This window comes from Silurus aristotelis, assembly GCF_946808225.1.
Source record: "Silurus aristotelis genome assembly, chromosome: 9".
Classification (NCBI taxonomy): domain Eukaryota; kingdom Metazoa; phylum Chordata; class Actinopteri; order Siluriformes; family Siluridae; genus Silurus; species Silurus aristotelis.
The window spans coordinates 2,107,245-2,126,987 of record NC_139582.1 but is presented as its reverse complement, the minus strand read 5'-3'; the positions used below and the strand labels follow the sequence as shown (position 1 = coordinate 2,126,987).

General features: G+C 38.8%; 1 protein-coding gene across 2 annotated transcripts; it reads right to left on the bottom strand.

Annotated features, from left to right (window-relative positions):
• Positions 1-2,684: 2,684 nt before the first annotated feature.
• Positions 2,685-19,139, bottom strand: c1qtnf4 (C1q and TNF related 4). Of its 2 annotated transcripts, none has more exons than XM_083551201.1 (2): positions 18,860-19,139; positions 2,685-4,039 (listed from the first exon to the last, which is right to left on the bottom strand). In XM_083551201.1, exon 2 carries the CDS (start codon positions 4,032-4,034, stop codon positions 2,934-2,936), a length of 1,101 nt encoding a protein of 366 aa, XP_083407327.1. In that variant the 5' UTR covers positions 4,035-4,039; positions 18,860-19,139; the 3' UTR covers positions 2,685-2,933. The 2 variants fall into 2 exon arrangements, with proteins under 2 accessions (XP_083407327.1, XP_083407326.1); XM_083551200.1 differs by having other exon boundaries at positions 2,685-4,036; positions 18,860-19,021.
• Positions 19,140-19,743: the final 604 nt, after the last annotated feature.

Sequence of the window (19,743 nt, the reverse complement as noted above, 5' to 3'; positions counted from 1 at the left end):
GGTAGTGTGTGGAAGATCTCCTGCTATTGAAACACTATTGAACCTAATTTGGGATGAATGTAAACACTGATCAGTACCTGAAGCACAATCTCCACAAAATCCAGAATCTAGTGGGACATCTTCCCAGGAGAGTGGATCTTATTCTAATAGAATAAAGACTAAACATGGAAAGAAAGAAGCACATACCGATCCTATGCGTAGACGTGCACTAATCTTTGTATATACACAGTTTTCTAAATGGCCATTTGAACGTTTTTGATCGAAATCGCATGAGATATTTATAGTTTTTATCGGTACAAAATAACATACTGCTCATGTGCAGGACCTCAAAAGTAAAAACGTTTTACAGCCAGTTTTTATTCACTTTGGTGTCAGTCACAAAAACATCCACAGAACACTGTAAAAGAGATACAATCCGCCCGAGCCGGCGCTCAGACCACAGGAAAGACGACTTTAGTCTTAAATATCTGGTACATGTTTTCACAACATTTCCTTTTCTGGTCGCATATTAGAATGCAAATCACTATAACACCAGTTACAGAACATAAAAGTCTACATTCACAAGAATAGAAACAGATAGATTTGAAAGAAATGAAGATTATATCCCAGGGTAAAATTGTGCACGTCTGCTTTAAAAAAAAAAAAGTTTATCAACAAGTTGTCAGTAGGAGCATGCACTAGTGATTCGAGCAATGTTTTTTTTTTTTTGATAGTGATTAGGGATGTGTTTGGGGGGCAGATTATTACTGTGGTCACACAAAACGTATACAACCTTAACAGGGAGTTGGTGATCCCATAAATAACACCTAATCACTGCCAGAACAGCCCCCTCCCCCCCACCCCCACCCCCATCCCCGAATCGACAATATTCCGACATGCAGAACGAGGAACAGGAACGTTATTTTTTTTTCCATGAGTGCAGCTGCATGCAATTTTCCCACTTTTCCCTTTTACTTTTGCTTCTTAGATGGATATTTACTACTTTTTAAAAAAAGGGCCTGTACACCGCATGTAGGACGTTTTGGAGACAAGGTGAGGGAGGTGAGATTGAGATGGTTTGGACATGTGCAGAGGAGGGACATGGGGTATATCAGTAGGAGAATGCTGAGGATGGAGCCACCAGGAAGGAGGAAAAGAGGAAGACCAAGGAGGAGGTTTATGGATGTGGTGAAGGGAAACATGCAGGTGGTTGGGGTGAAAGAGGCAGATGAAGAAGACAGGGGAGTGTGGAGACAGATGATCCGCTGTGACGCCCCCTAATGGGAGAAGCTGAAAGAAGAAGAAGATTCACAAACAACCAAACTACAAGAACTAAAGATTTTTTGTTTTGTAAATCTGTTGATGAAGCTTTGAAGAGAACGTTTACTGTGTACACCCGGGTTCTCTAGAACAGGGTTCCCGCAGTTTCTTTCTCTGCTTCGATAAATAAAGTTCCCTCTGATTCTGCATTGTGGTAAGTCAAATTTTCCATTATAAATGTAATTAAAAATACAAATTTATATAACATGTATAATAATAATAATAATAATATAATTTGCAAAAAATATATTTTTTGTGTGAATCTGGTGCAAAAAAAGGTTGTGGACCGAAGTTCTTCTAGAAGATAGAATGTAACGGGTCCGTGCAGGGGGCTGCAGGGGGAAGCGAGAAATGAAATGCATTAAAAAACAGCACGTCGCATCAACAATAAATACATAACTTGAGAAGTAAAGCAATAAATAAATAAAAGCATGGCGAGGAAGTACGTAGCAACATCCCATCACATCTCCAGTGTCTGTGGTCCGATGCTGATTTTGGGGGTAAAGATTTCTCTGGATCTCTGATTTCACCTCTCTGAAGTGTGCCAGTATGGACCTTAGGCATGACCTTAGGTATGAATGTGCATGGTGCTAGTGATGTATCTGTCAGGATGTTTTTCTCCCTCATGCCTGATGTTTCTGACAAAGGATTCAGCGAGACCAGGATGAACAGGTACTGAAAATGAATGAATGAATGCACACCTTCAGCTAAATAACAAAAGAGTGATATTGAATCTATAAGGAAGGAAAAGTGGTGGCAGGGATATGAGCCGAGATCTGAGAACTTCTGGAGAGCTTCTGCTCCATCATTTCCATCATGACTTAAGAAACTAAAAAAAAATTCGTAGTTAGCTAGAAAGAAGGATGTGGAGCTTCAGGAATTAGGTTTATTCATTCATTCATTCATTTTCTCCCGCTTATCCGTAATTCGGGTCGCGGGGGCAGCAGTCTAAGCAGGCCCCCGCCCTCGACTGCTGCCCAATCCTCACAGCACCGTCCCTTACGATTCCTCCTGCAGGTGGTGAGCCCACGGGAAGAATTAGGTTTAGGTTTATTAATTATATTAGTTTTGATACCAGGATTAATTCATATATATATATATATATATATATATATATATATATATATATATATATATATATATATATATATATATATATATATATATATATATATATATATATATATAAATAAATATTGTGAACACAGCCCCGGGTGTCTGTTGCGCTCCTGTGTTATAACCACCGGATGAATGCCGCTAGTTTTTGCTTGTGAACTGGTATAACCCGAAAAGTATCAAGGCTTTTTCAGTGCATAGATCTGATCTGGGATTCAGGACACTACGACTTTTATGCTCCTAAAATGTGTCTTTCTATTGGTTATATATTTTTCATTAGGCTTTTGTGCTCATTCTATAGTTCCTTCACAACAAATCTGCAAATAGAAGAGGAAAGAATCAAAACAGAACAGAAAACAGAACAGAAAAAATCACAACTTCAGGTGTCCCTGCATGAGTTCACAAGAGCTGACAGAGTGAAAAGATTTATTTGGATGCAGTCCACATGCAGACAAAACCCGCTGTCTTTCTGACCTCTGATCACAGACAGAGACCGAATGTTGTGCCTCGGTTCCTGCTTAAAGCTCTTTACCCTGCTTTTGCTGCTGCACGAGCTTCTGGGGGAGTTCTGGATACACCAGGAATCCAGTGAAGGTGATATACTTGGCATGGTTACTGTACGCACCGAATCCTTCCCTCTGGTGACTGTAGAGCCAAACCGTATCTCCTTCCTGCAGCTGCAGCATCAAGCTTTGACTCTGCAAGGCTTTCTCAGTGTCGCTGTCATCGTATATCATGGCCTGGACCTCCAGGTGATTCTTCATCAGCTTCACAGAAAGGGTTTTGTGCGGCAGTTTACCGGCGTTGAAGGAAAAGTAATAAGCTCCGGGAACTTGGCATAGGAACACGCCCGAACTCATGTTAAAGTCATTTCCAATGTTGACAAATTCGGTGTCAAATATAACCGGCTTGTGCTCAGGATAAACTTTATCTATTCCCAGAATGCTCTGCGTGCGACCCACTGAGAAAGCCGACCTCTGGTCCTCCTCTTCCTCTACATCCCTCCTCACCTCGTTGATCTCTTTGTCTTTCTTTTCTTCAGCCACAGGCACGTCTGTGTTCACTTGCTGGGGGAAAGTTGTTGCTTGGTCATGTTGATTGTGCTCTTGGAAGGTGTAGATATCTGGATAAATCAGGTATCCACTGAAGGTCGTGTAGTGCCCCGTGTTGCTATAGATCGCATAACGTGGGTCGCCGTGGAGACGTAGCCAGACGGTGTCGCCGAAGTCGAGCTGCAGCATGGCGCTCTGACTCTGGACCTTCCGTTCCTCACCACCATTGTCATCATAGATGATTGCCTGGACCTCGTTCCGGTTCTTCATCAGCATCACTGACAAATCCCGGTGTGGGAATTTCCCAACAGTAAAGGAGAAGTAGTACGCTCCAGGGATCCGGCAGCGGAATAATCCCGTTTTGGGTTCAAAGTCACCGCCGATGTTTACGTAGAACTTGTCGAAGGTAACAACCATCTTCGGGCCGCCTTCCATACTGGTGGTACGAGCGACGGAAAAAGCTGAACGCAGCTCCAACGCATCGGGCATGCGAGCAAACGCCCACACGGACACCCCATGGCATAAAGCACACAACAGCAGTGACCTGGCGCTGGGCAGCATCGTCATTCCTGCTGGGAAAGAAGGAACAAACATATCAGAGTCGGTATTTTTGTTATAAACACTAAATATTAGTCGTGGACAAAGTAAACGAACAATGTAGTAAAAATAAAAGTGTCCCTTTAAAGTTTCACTTGAGTAAAAGTACAAATGTTTTTGCCTTAAAATGTACTTAAGTATCCAAAGTAGTGATTTATTATAACTATAATGTTCCTGTTTTAATTTTTTATCACAAGACTCTTTACTTAATCACCTCAGTTTATGTGAAAAGACTCGAATGTGCCGATCAGAACACGTGTAAAACAGAGCGTGCGCTCGATCCTGATTGGTGACTCGCTGCGTGTTTCACCAGTTACGTTTTTATCCTCGTTAATAAAAGAACGACTGATTTCACAAAATGTATTCGAATAAATTTTTTTTAAATGTAGTAAAGTTAAAGTAAAATAAAAATAAAAATACCTCAGCAAAATACAGATGCACCAAAAAGCTACTTAAGAACAGGAACGAATTACATGCACTTCCTTTCTGTCTTCCACTGATGAGTACGAATATGTTTTGATTACAAGTAATTATGGTTTGTATCTCAGTGTATTGGAAAGTCACCCTGGAAACGTAACCCACGTATCTTTAATGGAGCAACGACAATGAACAGTTTCTTTTCAGAACATCAGCAATAAGCTCCTGGTGTGTATTTTTTATTGTGTATATGTACTGTATATACAGGATCATAATAATGGCCTTCATCTATTCATTCATCTTCAATAACCACTTTATCCTGTGCACTAAATGACTGTTCTCTATGCAGAAACACACACAAGACCATCTGCCTTTTCTCATCATCCTTAAAGCTTTTAAAGACTAATTATTAATCTCAAAATCACACCAACATCAGACTCAAGATGGCAATTTAGCAAACTAAGGATTCAGAGACAATCATATACTTTTTTATTTATAATGCATCAAATCCTACGGCAGTCCCGCAGCATCCAGACCTTGAGATCCAAAATATTAAATCTGCACCCTTTTATTGGGGTTTGAAGACGGTCGCATTCATACGCAGAAACGTAATCGGAATTCTTTCTCGATCCCATAAGGAAATTGTTTGGTTGCATTTGCTTGGGGTAAAAGATCAAAGTCAAAAATAAAGATAAAAAAATACAAATAAATATACATATTAAGGTACCATCATTTCCGGACTATTAAGCGCACCCATATATAAGCCGCACCCACTGAATTTCACAAAAATTTTTATTTTGAATATAAATAAGTCCCGACACTGAAACTAATGAACTTTACACAGGCTTTAATGAAAGACAGTGTCTGTTACACGGCTTGTATCTAAACAGTAGCCGACTAAGAAAGTCATTGTTCACTGTCTTCCTCCTTCCTTTCACAACTATTTCTCTCGGGAGTTTATCTTTTGGCATCGTCGTGCGTTTAAAAATCACCATCGGTGAATCTTTTCTCCCGATGCAGTGCAGCTCAGAACACAGGTGAAGTGTGTTTTCATGCCCGGTTGTTTTCAGCATGACGAATGATTCTCCTTTCCTGTAGACAGTCCGAGTGAGCGGCAGGTCAAACCTCAGAGGAACATCATCCATATTTATGATGTGGTGCGGCCCGATTCAGTGGGAACGCATCTGATTTAATATAAAGAGTTTCATTGGTTCACCTGAACCCGTTCTGCAATTTCATTGGTCTAATGTTATGGGGCTCAGTTTTTTGGTTTGAAGTTTGTGAAACCGGGAAAAACCCGGGAAAAATCCATAAATTAGCCGCTTCATTGTTTAAGCTGCTACATGCTGCTACACATTTATTTTCATTGACATATTTACCGTATTTTCCGGACTATAAGCCGCTACTTTTTTCCCCACTCTTGGATCAGGTTCCAAGAGTGGTGAAAAAAGTAGCGGCTTATAGTCCGGAAAATACGGTAAATATGTCAATGAAAATAAATGTGTAGCAGCATGTAATGTAATAATTTGTATTATGATTGCACTGAGATTATTACAAATAATTGCCTGAGATATTGTGTGCCATGAAAATCTATAAATATAACTAAATAAATATGATCTATATGGTGGAGCAACTCCACCTCTTTATAGAGGGCAAAAACGATCTCCTGTGGCGCAGCATTCGATGTATAAGTCCGTCACTGAATGTGCTCTTCAGACTGACTAATGTTTTATACAGGACACAATGAATTTCCTATAAGTTTTAAGGTTAAAAATTATTTAAGGGTTTATTACAGGATTTATTGTGTGTTTGCATCCTTCTAATTAAAGATATTATAAATGTGAGTGCCAGCAGGGGGGTTTCAGATCAAAACACAGTATATTACTGCCTCAGGTGACTGTTTACAAGAGGAACACTAATAGCAGTCTCTGCCTCCTCCCTATTGCCTGGAGAAAGGAGTTTAATGAGATCCATGCTGGATCTGAGTAATAGAAGATAACAGAAGCTGACTCAACACCGTTGCATTGTCTGTAATCTCAGTTGTGTAAGCATTTAACGGAAACTATTTTTCTTTTCCTTCCGTCATGGAGTCACGACATCACAACAGAGGAATCGGGACTATTTCTAAACTAACAGCAGAACATCGGAGCAAGAGCTGCTTCCCAACATCACCAGAGGATGGAAGCATGCAGAAAAGTAATGAATAATAATAGAGATCATGTTCTCTTAATGAGATCTCATGAGATTCCAGGAAAGTTAGAGGGTGTTGGAATAAATCACAATCTTCTTCTTCTTCTTTCGGATTCTCCCATTAGGGGGCGCCACTGCGGATCATCTGCTTTCAAACACCTCTGTCCTCTACATCTGCTTTTTTCAACCCAACTACCTTCATGTCTTCCTCTTTTCCTCCTTCCTGGTGGCTCCATCCTCAGCATTCTCCTACCGATATACGGAATAAATCACAATCATGATGTATTTTTGACCTGACCAGGCTTTGGTTCCTCCACAAACAACCAAATTGGAAGCAATTACACAGAACATCTCAGTGTAGCATTACAGTTCCTCTAAGAAGACTTCTAAACACTGTTCCAGCACGATGATGTTCCTGTACACAAATCGAGCTTGATGAAGACCCACCACATTGGTGTGAAGGATGAAGTGGAAGAACTCAAGTGTGGAATGTATGTTCTACTGAAACACAGTGTAGGGAATTACATAAAAGAGATAAATATAGGAAATTAATGATGAGATTATATTTTGATGAGAAATATTAATAATAATAATAATAATAATAATAATAATAATAATAATAAAAACCTTAAGGCTTAAATACCAAAGTATTTGGCTAAAAAAAGTATTTAAATAAAGTTAAGACAATTAAGCATTTCAGTGCTCTGATTGTTGTGCAGATCGTGTGTGTGTGTGTGTGTGTGTGTGTGTGTGTGTGTGTGTGTGTGTGTGTGTGTGTGGTCTTGTGGGGGATGGAAGTTTACAATAGGTCTCTGTTTTCTCTGCACCAAAAGCTCTTATTCCTCTCTTTCACTCACACACACACAACTCATTTTCTCTAAAAGCCCTATTCTGCCCTCCCTGTTCTTTTATCTATCGTTATTATTCTCCCAGTCACTGACTTTCACCTGGTTTTTTTTTTCCAAAAGAGCTGCTTTCAAGTCATGTTTTTCCCTCTACCAAAATCTGACTTTTGTTAAAGATCAAATTCTGGGTTGTAAAATGCATTTCTGTGTCTCAGGTGTGTTTGAGGTTCGGTCCCTTACCTGTGTTTATATTATATTAATACTTTAATTAACTCATGCATTTATTTGGAGCAATACTTGAACAGGTAGAAGAATTCGGAACGTTTTCAAATCCTTCCGTTTTCTGCCACAGTAAAAAAATAAAAAAAATAAAAAAATAAAAATCCTCCTTAATCCGCCATGTAACAACGAGAGTAATGAGACTAAATACTAATCAAGGTGATGAGGAGCAGGTGTGAGGGATTAGTGGTATGGGAGTGCAGTGGATGCTGGGTAACGTAGTCCATAATCCACAATCCTGACACTGTAATTGGGTAGACAAATTGTTTGAAGACAAGTGGAAACACTTCAAACCTGGAAGAGAAGGATTTCTGGGGGAATGTTTGCTCCTGACTTTCTGCTGAGAAGCATTTCCTCTCAGGCTCCATAAACAAGCCCACAAACACGTCTAATGTTAAAAGAAAGGTGAAAGAATTGGGTTACCATGACAACAGAGGACTTCAACTGTCTGGGATTTTCTGGTGATAAGTCAGATGTCACTAGGACAGAGAGGAAACGTATAAGTCTGGGGAATTTTACACATCGTGTCACATCTACAGGCCCTAATGCAAACACATGGACATGAAAGAACAGATGACGAGAGGGAAAGTGATACAGAGAGACGCAGAAGGACAGAAGAAGACATACAGAGGTGTAAAGACAAATAAACATCCTCATCAAGAACAAGGTCAATCAGAGGGTCATGTGATCAGCAAACAAAGTGCACAATAAAATCCTCTCAAAAATTAGAACGGCTGAAAGAAAGTCCTTTTTATAGCCTCTGTGTGTGTGTGTGTGTGTGTGTGTGTGTGTGTGTGTGTGTGTGTGTGTGTGTGTGTCCACAGGTGTGTCCCATTAAAAATTGCTTGACTTGTGTGTATGTATCTTCTGGGTTTTGTAGTCCATGGTGGCCATGCGCAGGTTCCTGAGGTTTAGAGCTCTCCACAGCACCATGGCACAGATTCTCCAGATTCTCCAGAGCTATACTGGATTGATGAGCACTATTATTCTAAATATATTCCAGCGGTTGGTGTTTGGCTGATGGTATGATGGTGGTGTGACTGCTCTCTAATACACTGCTCCAAAAACCTCCAAGACAAAACAAGGTCAGTGATCAGTCAGAAGAAGTGCAGTGGTTCCACCATCAGAGGATCCAAACCACAGCATTACAATGTGTCATATAATAAAACAGAGCTTGTGAACCACACTGTACTGTGGAGTTTGCACCTTTATATTATACTGTCCTTATTTATACTGTAATGCTGTAATGTTTGTAATGAGATGTTTCTGGACCACAACACAACACTACCTTTACACCCCTTTCTCCATAATTACTAACGGACTCATTAAATGTATTGACATTTTCATTCACTCCACCACATTATATCATTACATCATTTCCACAGAGAACGGTGTGATTGTGTAATGCAGTGATATTGTCTGGAAGCATCTGCTGCTTGTTAGTGTTCTTTACTTGTTTGTTTGTGTACAGGAACTGGATCCTGGCTGAAGACGGGGACTTGAATAAAAGTGCAGCTCAGGGAGCTATAAGCTGTAAGATCCAATTCATAAAAAATTTTTTATTATCACTAAATCTGATGGGATGCTTCACATAGAACAACTCAGGCATGATATTATTATTATTATTATTATTATCATTATTATTATTATCATTATTATTATTATTATTATTACTACACACATTACAGCATTATTTGAGGTTCACAGGTTCTATGTGTGTTGCATTCTGAAGGGATTTTAGAAAGCTAATGAGATTTTGAATCGCTTTACTCCCTGCTTTCTGCTAATGCTCTGTTATCTGGGCCTTCTGCAGATTTGCTCATGAAACAAATAACAGAGCGTACGTTCCTCAAGATTTTCATCATTAGGGCCAATGGTTTCGTCTTTTTGACTTGAAACATATTTTTTTGTTACTCATTTCTATGAACATTTAAACTAGCTCTTGGGCACCACAATGGTGAATGAGTTATGGTAGAAATAATGTATGGTTTAGGTCTTTTTGTGTTTTTTTTTAATGATTTAGTTGGAAGTTGCAGAAGATGTTGAAACCTGGCAACCCTGGTTAATGAACGATATTAGGTCTTGTGTGTGCATGTGTCAGGCGGAAAAACGTGCCAGAAACCGAAGTGCAAATAACGAAGGTTTTAATGAACAGCAAAGGGCAAATGGCAGAAATCGGCAAACCAAACATAAAACTAAGGTGTGACTAAACCTGGTGAATGCAATGAAGAGAGAGTTTGTAGAATTTAACAGAGTCCCACAAACAATAGTAATCCAAACCAGAACCGGAATGTCTGTAGCTTGGGTAGTCTGACAAGGTTCTTCAGCCGAAACTGTAGAGCGGACAATGAGCTGGTGGGGGAACGGAGGTTATATAGGGTGGTGGTTGATGAGTGCCAGGTGCAGGTGGTTAGTAGGTTGGAGAGCTACTTGGAGTGATAGGTGGGTTTGGTGAAGGTGAGGCTGGTGGATCCCTGACAGCATGTCATGTATTAAACACAAGAAAAAAAAAAATCGAATAACATCTACCACAATCAAATTTATCGTTATTGATTTAATCTTGTGGTTTTAACCAACAACACCTTGCAAACTTTTAATTTTAATTAACCGATAACATTTAATGTTTGTAGCAGTTTCGATATTCCTTTTCTGTAGTCTATTTAATACGTCACATTCACAGAAAAAAGAACTAATATTATTCATTAACCCGAGTTGCCAGATTTTAACATCTTTTGCAACAACCACATCTCAGAAACAACACACCTAAACCATGCCTTCTTCCTTAACTCAATCTTCACTGTAGTGCACACACATTTCTATCGCATGAACATTATTTACTACATTATCTTTCTTTCAGTCTTCTTCTTCTTTTTTTTTTTTTTTTTTTACAATAAACATAGATTTCATTCTGATTGTTTGCTATAAAACTAAATCTTTGATGGCCACATCTTAAAACTAGTTAAAGTTAGTGTGTAAAGGGCAGCATGGTTTCTGCCCCAATGGATCCCACCAGCTGCAATATTAAGTCTTATGTGGTAAATAAGCCTGTGAGCATGTGGTCCTGTGACTGCACATCTACAAAGGTGACAAAATAAAAGATCATTTTAAATTGGACAAATAGCAAACATATTGTATTTTGAGTGGAATTGAACATGTCTAGAATTGTCACTGACAACTTGATAAAGAATTTTTAACAAACGGTATGTTCAAATCAATTAAATACAATTTTATTTGCTATAAAATTAATAATTGGGGATAAAGACACATTAATTTAAACATAAGTAAACTTTGTTTTATAATTCAAGCTGCTTCGAGACAATGTCCATTGTTAAAAGCGCTATATAAATAAAATTTAATTGAATTAAATTGAAATGTATAGCACTTTTAACAATAAATATTGTTCCAAAGAAGCTTAACAGAAATATAAATCCTTAATAAGCGAGCCAGTGGTGACAGTGGCACGGAAAAACTCCCAGAGATGGAAGAAACCTGGTGAGGAACCAGACTCAAAAGGAAACAAATCATCATCTGGAAAACAAACGAACATCCATTCATTATAGTTCCATCATTGTGGAGGTTATCAGCTGTTTACTGATGGAGACTCGAGTGTAAAAACTGTTCATGGTAGATTGTAGCCCCGAGCACAAATCCATCTTCATGGTTCTTGAGTGTAACCTCCACAGTAACTTTATCTTTAGATCTTTAGACTGTTCATGTGGAACCATCCTCGGCATCACCAAGTGCTTTCGATTCGAAGAGAACACCATCCAGAGGTAGGACGTCAGCTCCAGAAAGAAGAAAGAGACATGATCACTGGTACTTCATGAGCATGTAAAGCTCAAGAGAGGATAAACTGCTACCAGTTTTAAGGGTTGTGTGCATTGCCAGAAGATCTCAGCAATACAAGATCTTATATTGCCCAATTAGAGAACCCATTTAGTCTTCCGCCCTCTGTCTTCTGTGTCAGAGGAAATACCTTAAAAAACTTTAAACATTGTTTCCTGCAATGTATTGGCTTCTGATTGGACGTGAGCTTCCTGAAGTTACGAACTAGTTCTCATGTTAATGAATGATTTCTCCTCATGTTTTACATCTGAACAATGCCGAAATGTAAATGTTGTGCTGAAGTTCTCTTGTAATGTCAGAGATTATGGCAGTGTTCATATGTAATGATATTATTGCCAGATGTTTGGTCATTGCCAGGTCTTTTTCCTCACATGTCTTCATTAGTCCAATAATATAATATAATATAATATAATATAATATAATATAATATAATATAATATAATATAATATAATATAATATAATATAATAAACTCATATAATTTTATAAGTGACATATTTGTTGAGACATATTATGCAAACCTGGCAAAAGAAGTGCACACACTTAGTAAAAAAGCCTCCTTAATGGCTTTAAATCGGTCAGTAGTAAACGTCTAAAAAGGATCTAGATGAACCCATTTCCTGAAGGAAACTCTTCGATGAAAGGTTCTTCAAAGATCCATTAAGTGCTCCTCAAGAGGGACCAGCCTGTATGGTGAATGATGAAACATTTCCGAAACAAATCATCTGTTTTTGCCTCCTTCTTGCGTGATTAATCTGCACAAAAGCCCATGGTGATAATGTAATAACTGTGTTTATGACGTTTTCTGTTTCATCGACACTTTTTAGCGTTTTCTTGTTTTCATTTCATTGTGCTCCAGCAATTACTGGCTGAACCCTGCGAGCTTGCCCGCTGCCTGAAGTCGACCTGTTTGTTTCTCATTTCCTGATAAACGGCAGGGAATTAAATTTACAGATGATGTAAGGTGATATATCTGCTAACGCTGTTTGATTTATCTGCTGATGGAAGCCTAATGGCTCCAAATCAGCAGCGCTGCGCTGTCTCCTCGTTCCCTGTTGCCAAGAAACACAACAACTTTTAGAGTCTCTCATGAGGGACAAAATATTCTGCTCTTTCTATCTTCTCAGTAGCACTTAAACAGACTGTTATCGTTTGAACTTCATATACTCTCCAAATGTTCCTGAGGATCTGTTTAGGTTCTGAAAAATAAGTTTGTGGAGCTTTGGAAGAGTGTCTGCTCTAAGAAGCCAAACAGGCTTGATGATGGACACCAGGGACGCTAACTCTGAGCAGAGAGATGGACACTGGGTAGGAAACTGGTTCCTTGGAGAGTGCGATTGGAGAAGGAAAAGAGGAATCCATTTTGTAGCTGTCCTTTACGAATAGAGATGTATTGTTTGGACTGTGGCTCAACTCTGCTGGAGAAAAAAAAAACCTCCACCAAGCGTCGGATCAGCCAGTAGAACCTTCTTGGTGATAAGAGATGTCAGAAGGAAATAGTCAGACTATTCTGAGTTGGCTATAACTCAAATACCTACTTTTTACAACCACAGGAAGAAGAAAAGCCTCTCAGCTTAAACTTTGAAGCTGACAGACTACAATACAGCAGATACGATTGAAGGCTGCAGTGTGCACAGGCTCACAGAAATCTGGACAGTTGAAAGCTGGAAATTCTTGTTTTTTTTCCATATTATTAAACCAGCCAGTTCTATGAGGGTTTGCAGAAGCTCTGTGCAGGACACTCGAGTTCTTCTAGTACAAATCCTTTTACAACTACCATTGTTAGCTTGCTTTGTGCACAGAAAGCATCATCATGCTGGAACAATGTAAAAATCAGATCATAAGGGAAATTGGGATACAGAGATGTTCTATGTGATTTCAGAAAGCCTGGATATTGTTATGGTGGTCAAGGGTGCACATACTTTTGGTCATATGGCGTATCTAGGCACCATTCACACCTACATTCAAACACTCCCTCACTAGAGACAATGAAACTTTGCCAACTTAGTTACTGGCATGTTTTCAAGGTTTTGAGGAGTGAGGAAACCAGAAAACCAGGAGGAAACCAGAGAACCAGGAGGAAACCAGAGAACCAGGAGGAAACCCAAACCGATAGAGGGAGGAGTTATTTATATGTCTGCCAGATTAAAGCTGAAAGTTTATTTATGTATATTTAAAAGAAAAAAGAAAAAGTGCCTGTATTATATTGTGGAGTCTCAGTTTTATGGTTTTCGCTGTAATCTTCGTCCCTCGCACATTTCAAAAGCCAGTCAGAGAATAAAACATTATCAATAAGCTTTTAAACATCGTGGCTTTAAAAATGACAACGTTCTCTCGGTGAAAATCCGCAGAACAAGAAGAAAGGAATATAAGAAGGAAGTAGACTTCTGAATTTCTCCCACGTATTCATATTTTCTTTATCGGTTAGTTGTAATGTCTTATAGGCCACACCCTCTCTTTTATTCCCGTACATTTCACCCTGTAAAGGTGCCTGAAAATACGAGACTCAGAATTCACTCAAAATATTTCAGGAGCCATTTAATGAATAGCACAAATGTCATTATCGTATCATTGTTTTTATTGTCATTATTGTCATTATTGTGTCATTTAGTATCATTGTTATATCATTGTTTCATTGTGATTATTGTATCATAGTCATTATTGTGTCATTATTGTAAAATTGTTGTGTCATTATTGTATCATTGTTTTTGTCATTATTGTGTCATTTTTATATTATTGTCATTATGTGTCGTAGTTGTGTCATTGATGTGTCACTGTTGTGTCATTGTCATTACTGTGTCATTAGCTGTTTTATTGTCATAGTTGTCATTTTCTTTGTCATCATTGTTTTTCATTATTGTATCATTGTTTTGCCATTGTCATTACTGCCATTGCTGTGTCGGTATTGTGTCCATTAGTGTATCATTGTTGTTACATTGTTTCTTTGTGATTATTGTATCATTGTTGCATCATTGTCATTATTGTGTTATTGTTGTGGGATTATTGTATCATTGTATCATTGTCATTATTGTGTCATTTTGTATCATTGTTATATCATTGTTTTATTGTGATTATTGTATTGTTGTATCATAGTCATTATTGTGTTATTATTGTAAAATTGTTATGTGATTATTGTATAATTGTTTTCGTCATTATTGTGTCATTTTTGTATCATTGTCATTATTGTGTCGTTGTTGTGCCATTATTGTATGATTGTTTTTATTGTCATTATTGTATTATTGTTGTGTTATTGTGTTTGTTATTATTGTATCATTGTTGTATCATTGTTTCTTTATGTTTATTGTATCTTTCTTGTATCATTGTCATTATTGTGTCATTTTTGTATCGTTATTATATCATTGTTGTATCATCGTCACTATTGTGTCATTATTGTGTCATTGTTTGTATTGTCATTATTGTATCACTGTCATTATTGTGCTATTTTTGTGTCATTTTTGTATCATTATTATATCATTGTTTGATTGTGATTATTGTATCATTGTTGTATCATAGTCATTATTGTGCCATTATTATATCATTGTTGTCATTATTGTGTTATTATTGTTTTTTCATTTTTGTATCATAATTGTGTCATTGTTATTGTTGTTATTATTGTGTCATTATGTCTCATTATCGTATCATTGCTGTGTCATTATTGCCATTATGATTATTGTCATTATTGTTTGTCATATTTTTCGTACGTATTAATATCTGCTACTGTGTTCTCACGTCCCTGTACACAATGACTCAATGTTTCTTTTTTATATAATGATATAATGTAATATTCTCAGCACTCATATGAGTGAATATGAGCAATAACACATTCATGCAGGATGATGCGGTGTGTGGTTTTATCTGCGTCCTGCACACACACTTCAGTTCGGTTTTTTTATGATGGAAAGCAGCAATGATGTCAAAGAGAGAAAAAAAAAAATCCAGAACCAGGAAATTCCAGGGCTGGAATAATAATAATACACAAACAAATCCATAATAAGCAAGCATATGTCAAACAACAGTCAAGTGCTGTGCAATATAGAGCTCAGTAACAGGATTTAATGTTTTTGGAGACATTTGAATGTTATTTGGTGAGAACGTGAGAATCGCAGCTAAAGTCTTTGCACGCTCATGTTTTGAATGTTTATTGTGAGATTGGATGGACTTGTGTTGGGTTTCCGAGCTACTGGATTTAAGCTACTGGATTGTTGCTCATCCATCCATCCATCCATCCATCCATCCATCCATCCATCCATCCATCCATCCATCCATCCATCCATCCATCCATCCATCCATCCATCCATCCATCCACCCCGCCTGGATAAGATCTTTTTTTACAGAAGCTTGTTGAATTGCAGTGTAAGATTTCAAGACAAAAATAACTCATTCTTAAACAGTTTTGTGTGATTTAATTGAATGACCAGCTCCTACAAACACTCACATTTGACCTTTAACAATTGACCATACTCTCATTAGAAGAGAAAGACAGCACGGATTGTTGCTCATCCATACGCAGCTTCTTGGTCAGATATCTGAAGGTAGTCCTCAGAGTCTCTTCATCCGAGCAGCTTAATAAGCCGAGCCAATTTGCATCCAAAACTGATATGGCTGTGGTATGACATGTAATAGACTCAATAGGGCAAACTAATTAGAACCAGTGCATTGTGGTGTAAACAACATCCTCCCTGCCTCTGCTTCACTGAATAACAAATACAGCCAGACTTTTCCAAAGGGAAATTTTATTATTAGAGCCGCTTAGGTTTCACGATATTACCAATTAGAAACCTAAGATGCATGTTGAAAAAGGCCCAATCTCCATCTCACCACCTCACCATCTCATCATCTCACCACCTCACCATCCTTCCACCTAACTGTCACACCATCTCAACATCTCACCAACTTACCACCTCACTATCTTACCATCTCAACACCTCACCACCTCACCATCTTATCATCTCACCGCCTCACCATCCCACCATCTTATCATCTAACCACCTCACCATCCTACCATCTCACCACCTCAACATCCCACCATCTTATCATCTCACCACCTCACCATCCTACCATCTTATCATCTCACCACCTCAACATCCCACCATCTTATCATCTCACCACCTCACCATCCTTCCACCTAACTGTCACACCATCTCAACATTTTACCACCTCGCCACATCACCATCCTATCATCTTACCACCTCAACATCTCACCACCTCACCATCCTCCCACCTCACTATCTCACCACCTTGCCAATCCCACCATTTTACCATCCCATCACCTGACCATCTTACCATCCCACCACCTCACCATCCCACCATCTTACCATCTCACCATCTCACCATCTTGCCATCTCACCATCCCACCATCTTACTATCTCACCATCTCACCATCTTACCATCTCACCATCTTACCATCTCACCATCCCACCATCTTACCATCTCACCATCTTACCATCTCACCACCTCACCACCTTACCATCTCACCACCTCACCATCTTACCATCTTACCATCTCACCATCCCACCATCTAACCATCTCACCACCTCACCATCTCATTATAAATAAATCACAGTTCCGTTGAGCACCAATCATAAATAATAAACCAATAAACTGAGTCTATTTAGTAGGAAATCAGAATATAATTATTAATTCTATCTGAATCAGTAATAATTTTATAGATTAATCAACTAAACCTATAAATCAGATCATTCAATAACCATAAATCCAGTTATTACATATGATTTATAATACATTATAAAGTTTTACATTTCATGTGTTTTATACACACACACACACACACACACACACACACACACACACACACACACACACACACATTTTTATATAATCAATTTGTTTTATTTTGAATTAGACATGCCCTTATTTAAAGAGGAAAAAAAAGACGATGAAGTGATGAAGACAGGAGTCTCGTGTCCTCTGAGACTTTGACTTGACAAACTGAGTCATTAAAGTCGTTCACACACTTAGCGACTCGTCCAACCTCAAAATTTCATCACAGCTGTTTATTTTAAAGACCAAAATATTAGAGTGGGAATAGTTGGCTGTGGTATGTATGTGTGTGTGTGTGTGTGTGTGTGTGTGTGTGTGTGTGTGTATGTGTGTGTGTGTGTGTGTGTGTGTGTGAAACAGTTAATACCGCAGCGTATCATGGAGTAAACACGAAATAAGCTGTAGGAGTGTGGGATCACAGAACAAGAAAACAGAGTGGAGTAGAAGGATGGAGTGAGAGATCGATCGTATACACACACTTTCCGGTGTGTTTTCAGGTCGAATCTTCAGTATAATAAACACGTGAAAATCACAATTTCTCTGAGATGCAACACAAAATCTGTTCAAAAATAGCATCAGTCCTTTGAGAGCTGGCGGTCTCTCACTGTCTCATCTTTCACGCTCGCGCACACACACACACACACACACACACACACACACACACACACACACACACACACACACACACACACACACACACACCCACACCTGTAAGGCTTCTTTGTGGTGTTTAAGTCCATTTCATTGTCTTGCCTAAAGGGATAGAACACATCACAGTGCATCTCTTTTGTTACTCAACACCTCCACATGCAGTGTGTGTTTGTGTTCAAATCTCCTTCAATATAAAGCTTTAGGATCGACTTAAATCTGTCTGCTCTTAATGATCTTCTCTAATTAGTCCTTAATTAGTGCTTAATTAGTCCATAAGCAACAGAGTGAATGACATGATAGAGATACTGTGAGAAAAAGGCAGTAAGATGTTGAGATAAAGAAGCAGTGGAGATCACATAGCATGCGAAGATATAAACAGGTCCCACACACACACACACACACACACACACACACACACACACACACACACACACACACACACACACACACACACACACACACACACAAACACACAACCTGTCCTCATATAGCTGCTTTAGATTCTAATGAGCTCCAGAGTTTGCATGATAAACATGCAGGAGAGAAAATACACAAGCAGTTAATGGCTTTGATTGTACATTTCTGCAGAAAAGAAATGCACACAAAGCCCTGATCCACATCGCATCAGATCTGAGAAACAAACACACACACACACACACACACACACACACACACACACACACACACACACACACACACACACACACACACACACACACACACACACACACATGCAGTAATTAGATTCACAAACAGAGATAGAGAGAGATTATGAATTATTGCTTACCTCTGACTTGTAGGTAGAAGGTTAGTGTAAAGTTCTATCAGATGTATGGTGTGATGTCTTCCCTTGCTCCCTGCCTCTCTTTATCTCTCTATTTCTCTCTCTTTCTCTCCTCTCTTCTCTACGTGTTTGTTCTCAACCTGCTGCTGATGTCTGGCAAACTGCAGGCATAGCACATACTCTCACATACACTCAAACACACACTCTCTCTCTCTCTCTCTCTCTCTCTCTCTCTCTCTCTCTCTCTCTCTCTCTCTCTCTCTCTCTTTCTCTCTATATATCTCTCCTGCTCACACACACTCATACACACACACACACACACTCATATGCACACATAAGCACTGAAAGTCATACATTCATTGGATGATCTAAGAGAAATCGGGGGCTACGGGACGATCGGGGGACTCTGGAGAGGACGAACAAAAGAAATGACCATCTGGGGTGACATCAGGGGGAGAGTGTGTGTGTGTGTGTGTGTGTGTGTGTGTGTGTGTTTCCATAAAGCGGCGAATATAAAAATTCTATGGATTTTTTATGGTTTTCCCAAGAAAATAATGATATTTATTAGAATAGAATAGAATTGTACTAAATGAAGATTAGTGGTTAAAGCATTGGACGTTGGATCCGACAGTCATGAGTTCAATTCCCAGCCACTGCCACCCCTGGGTCCCTGGGCAAGGCCCTTAACCCCATAGCTGCTCAATTGTATGAATGAGGTAAATGTAAATTGTTCTGGATACGAGAATCCACCAAATGCTGTTAACGTAAAAATGTAAACTAACAGCATTTCTAGGCAAATGACACGTCCTTCTAGAATAATTCTATTGAAACATGGAACCTCAAACACACACCTCGCTGTGTGTTACGTTTTGTGTCATTTGCAACAC

Bases quoted from the DNA above. Each gene is read 5' to 3' on its own strand.
- c1qtnf4 (XM_083551201.1), bottom strand. From the start codon at position 4,034: ATGACGATGCTGCCCAGCGCCAGGTCACTGCTGTTGTGTGCTTTATGC.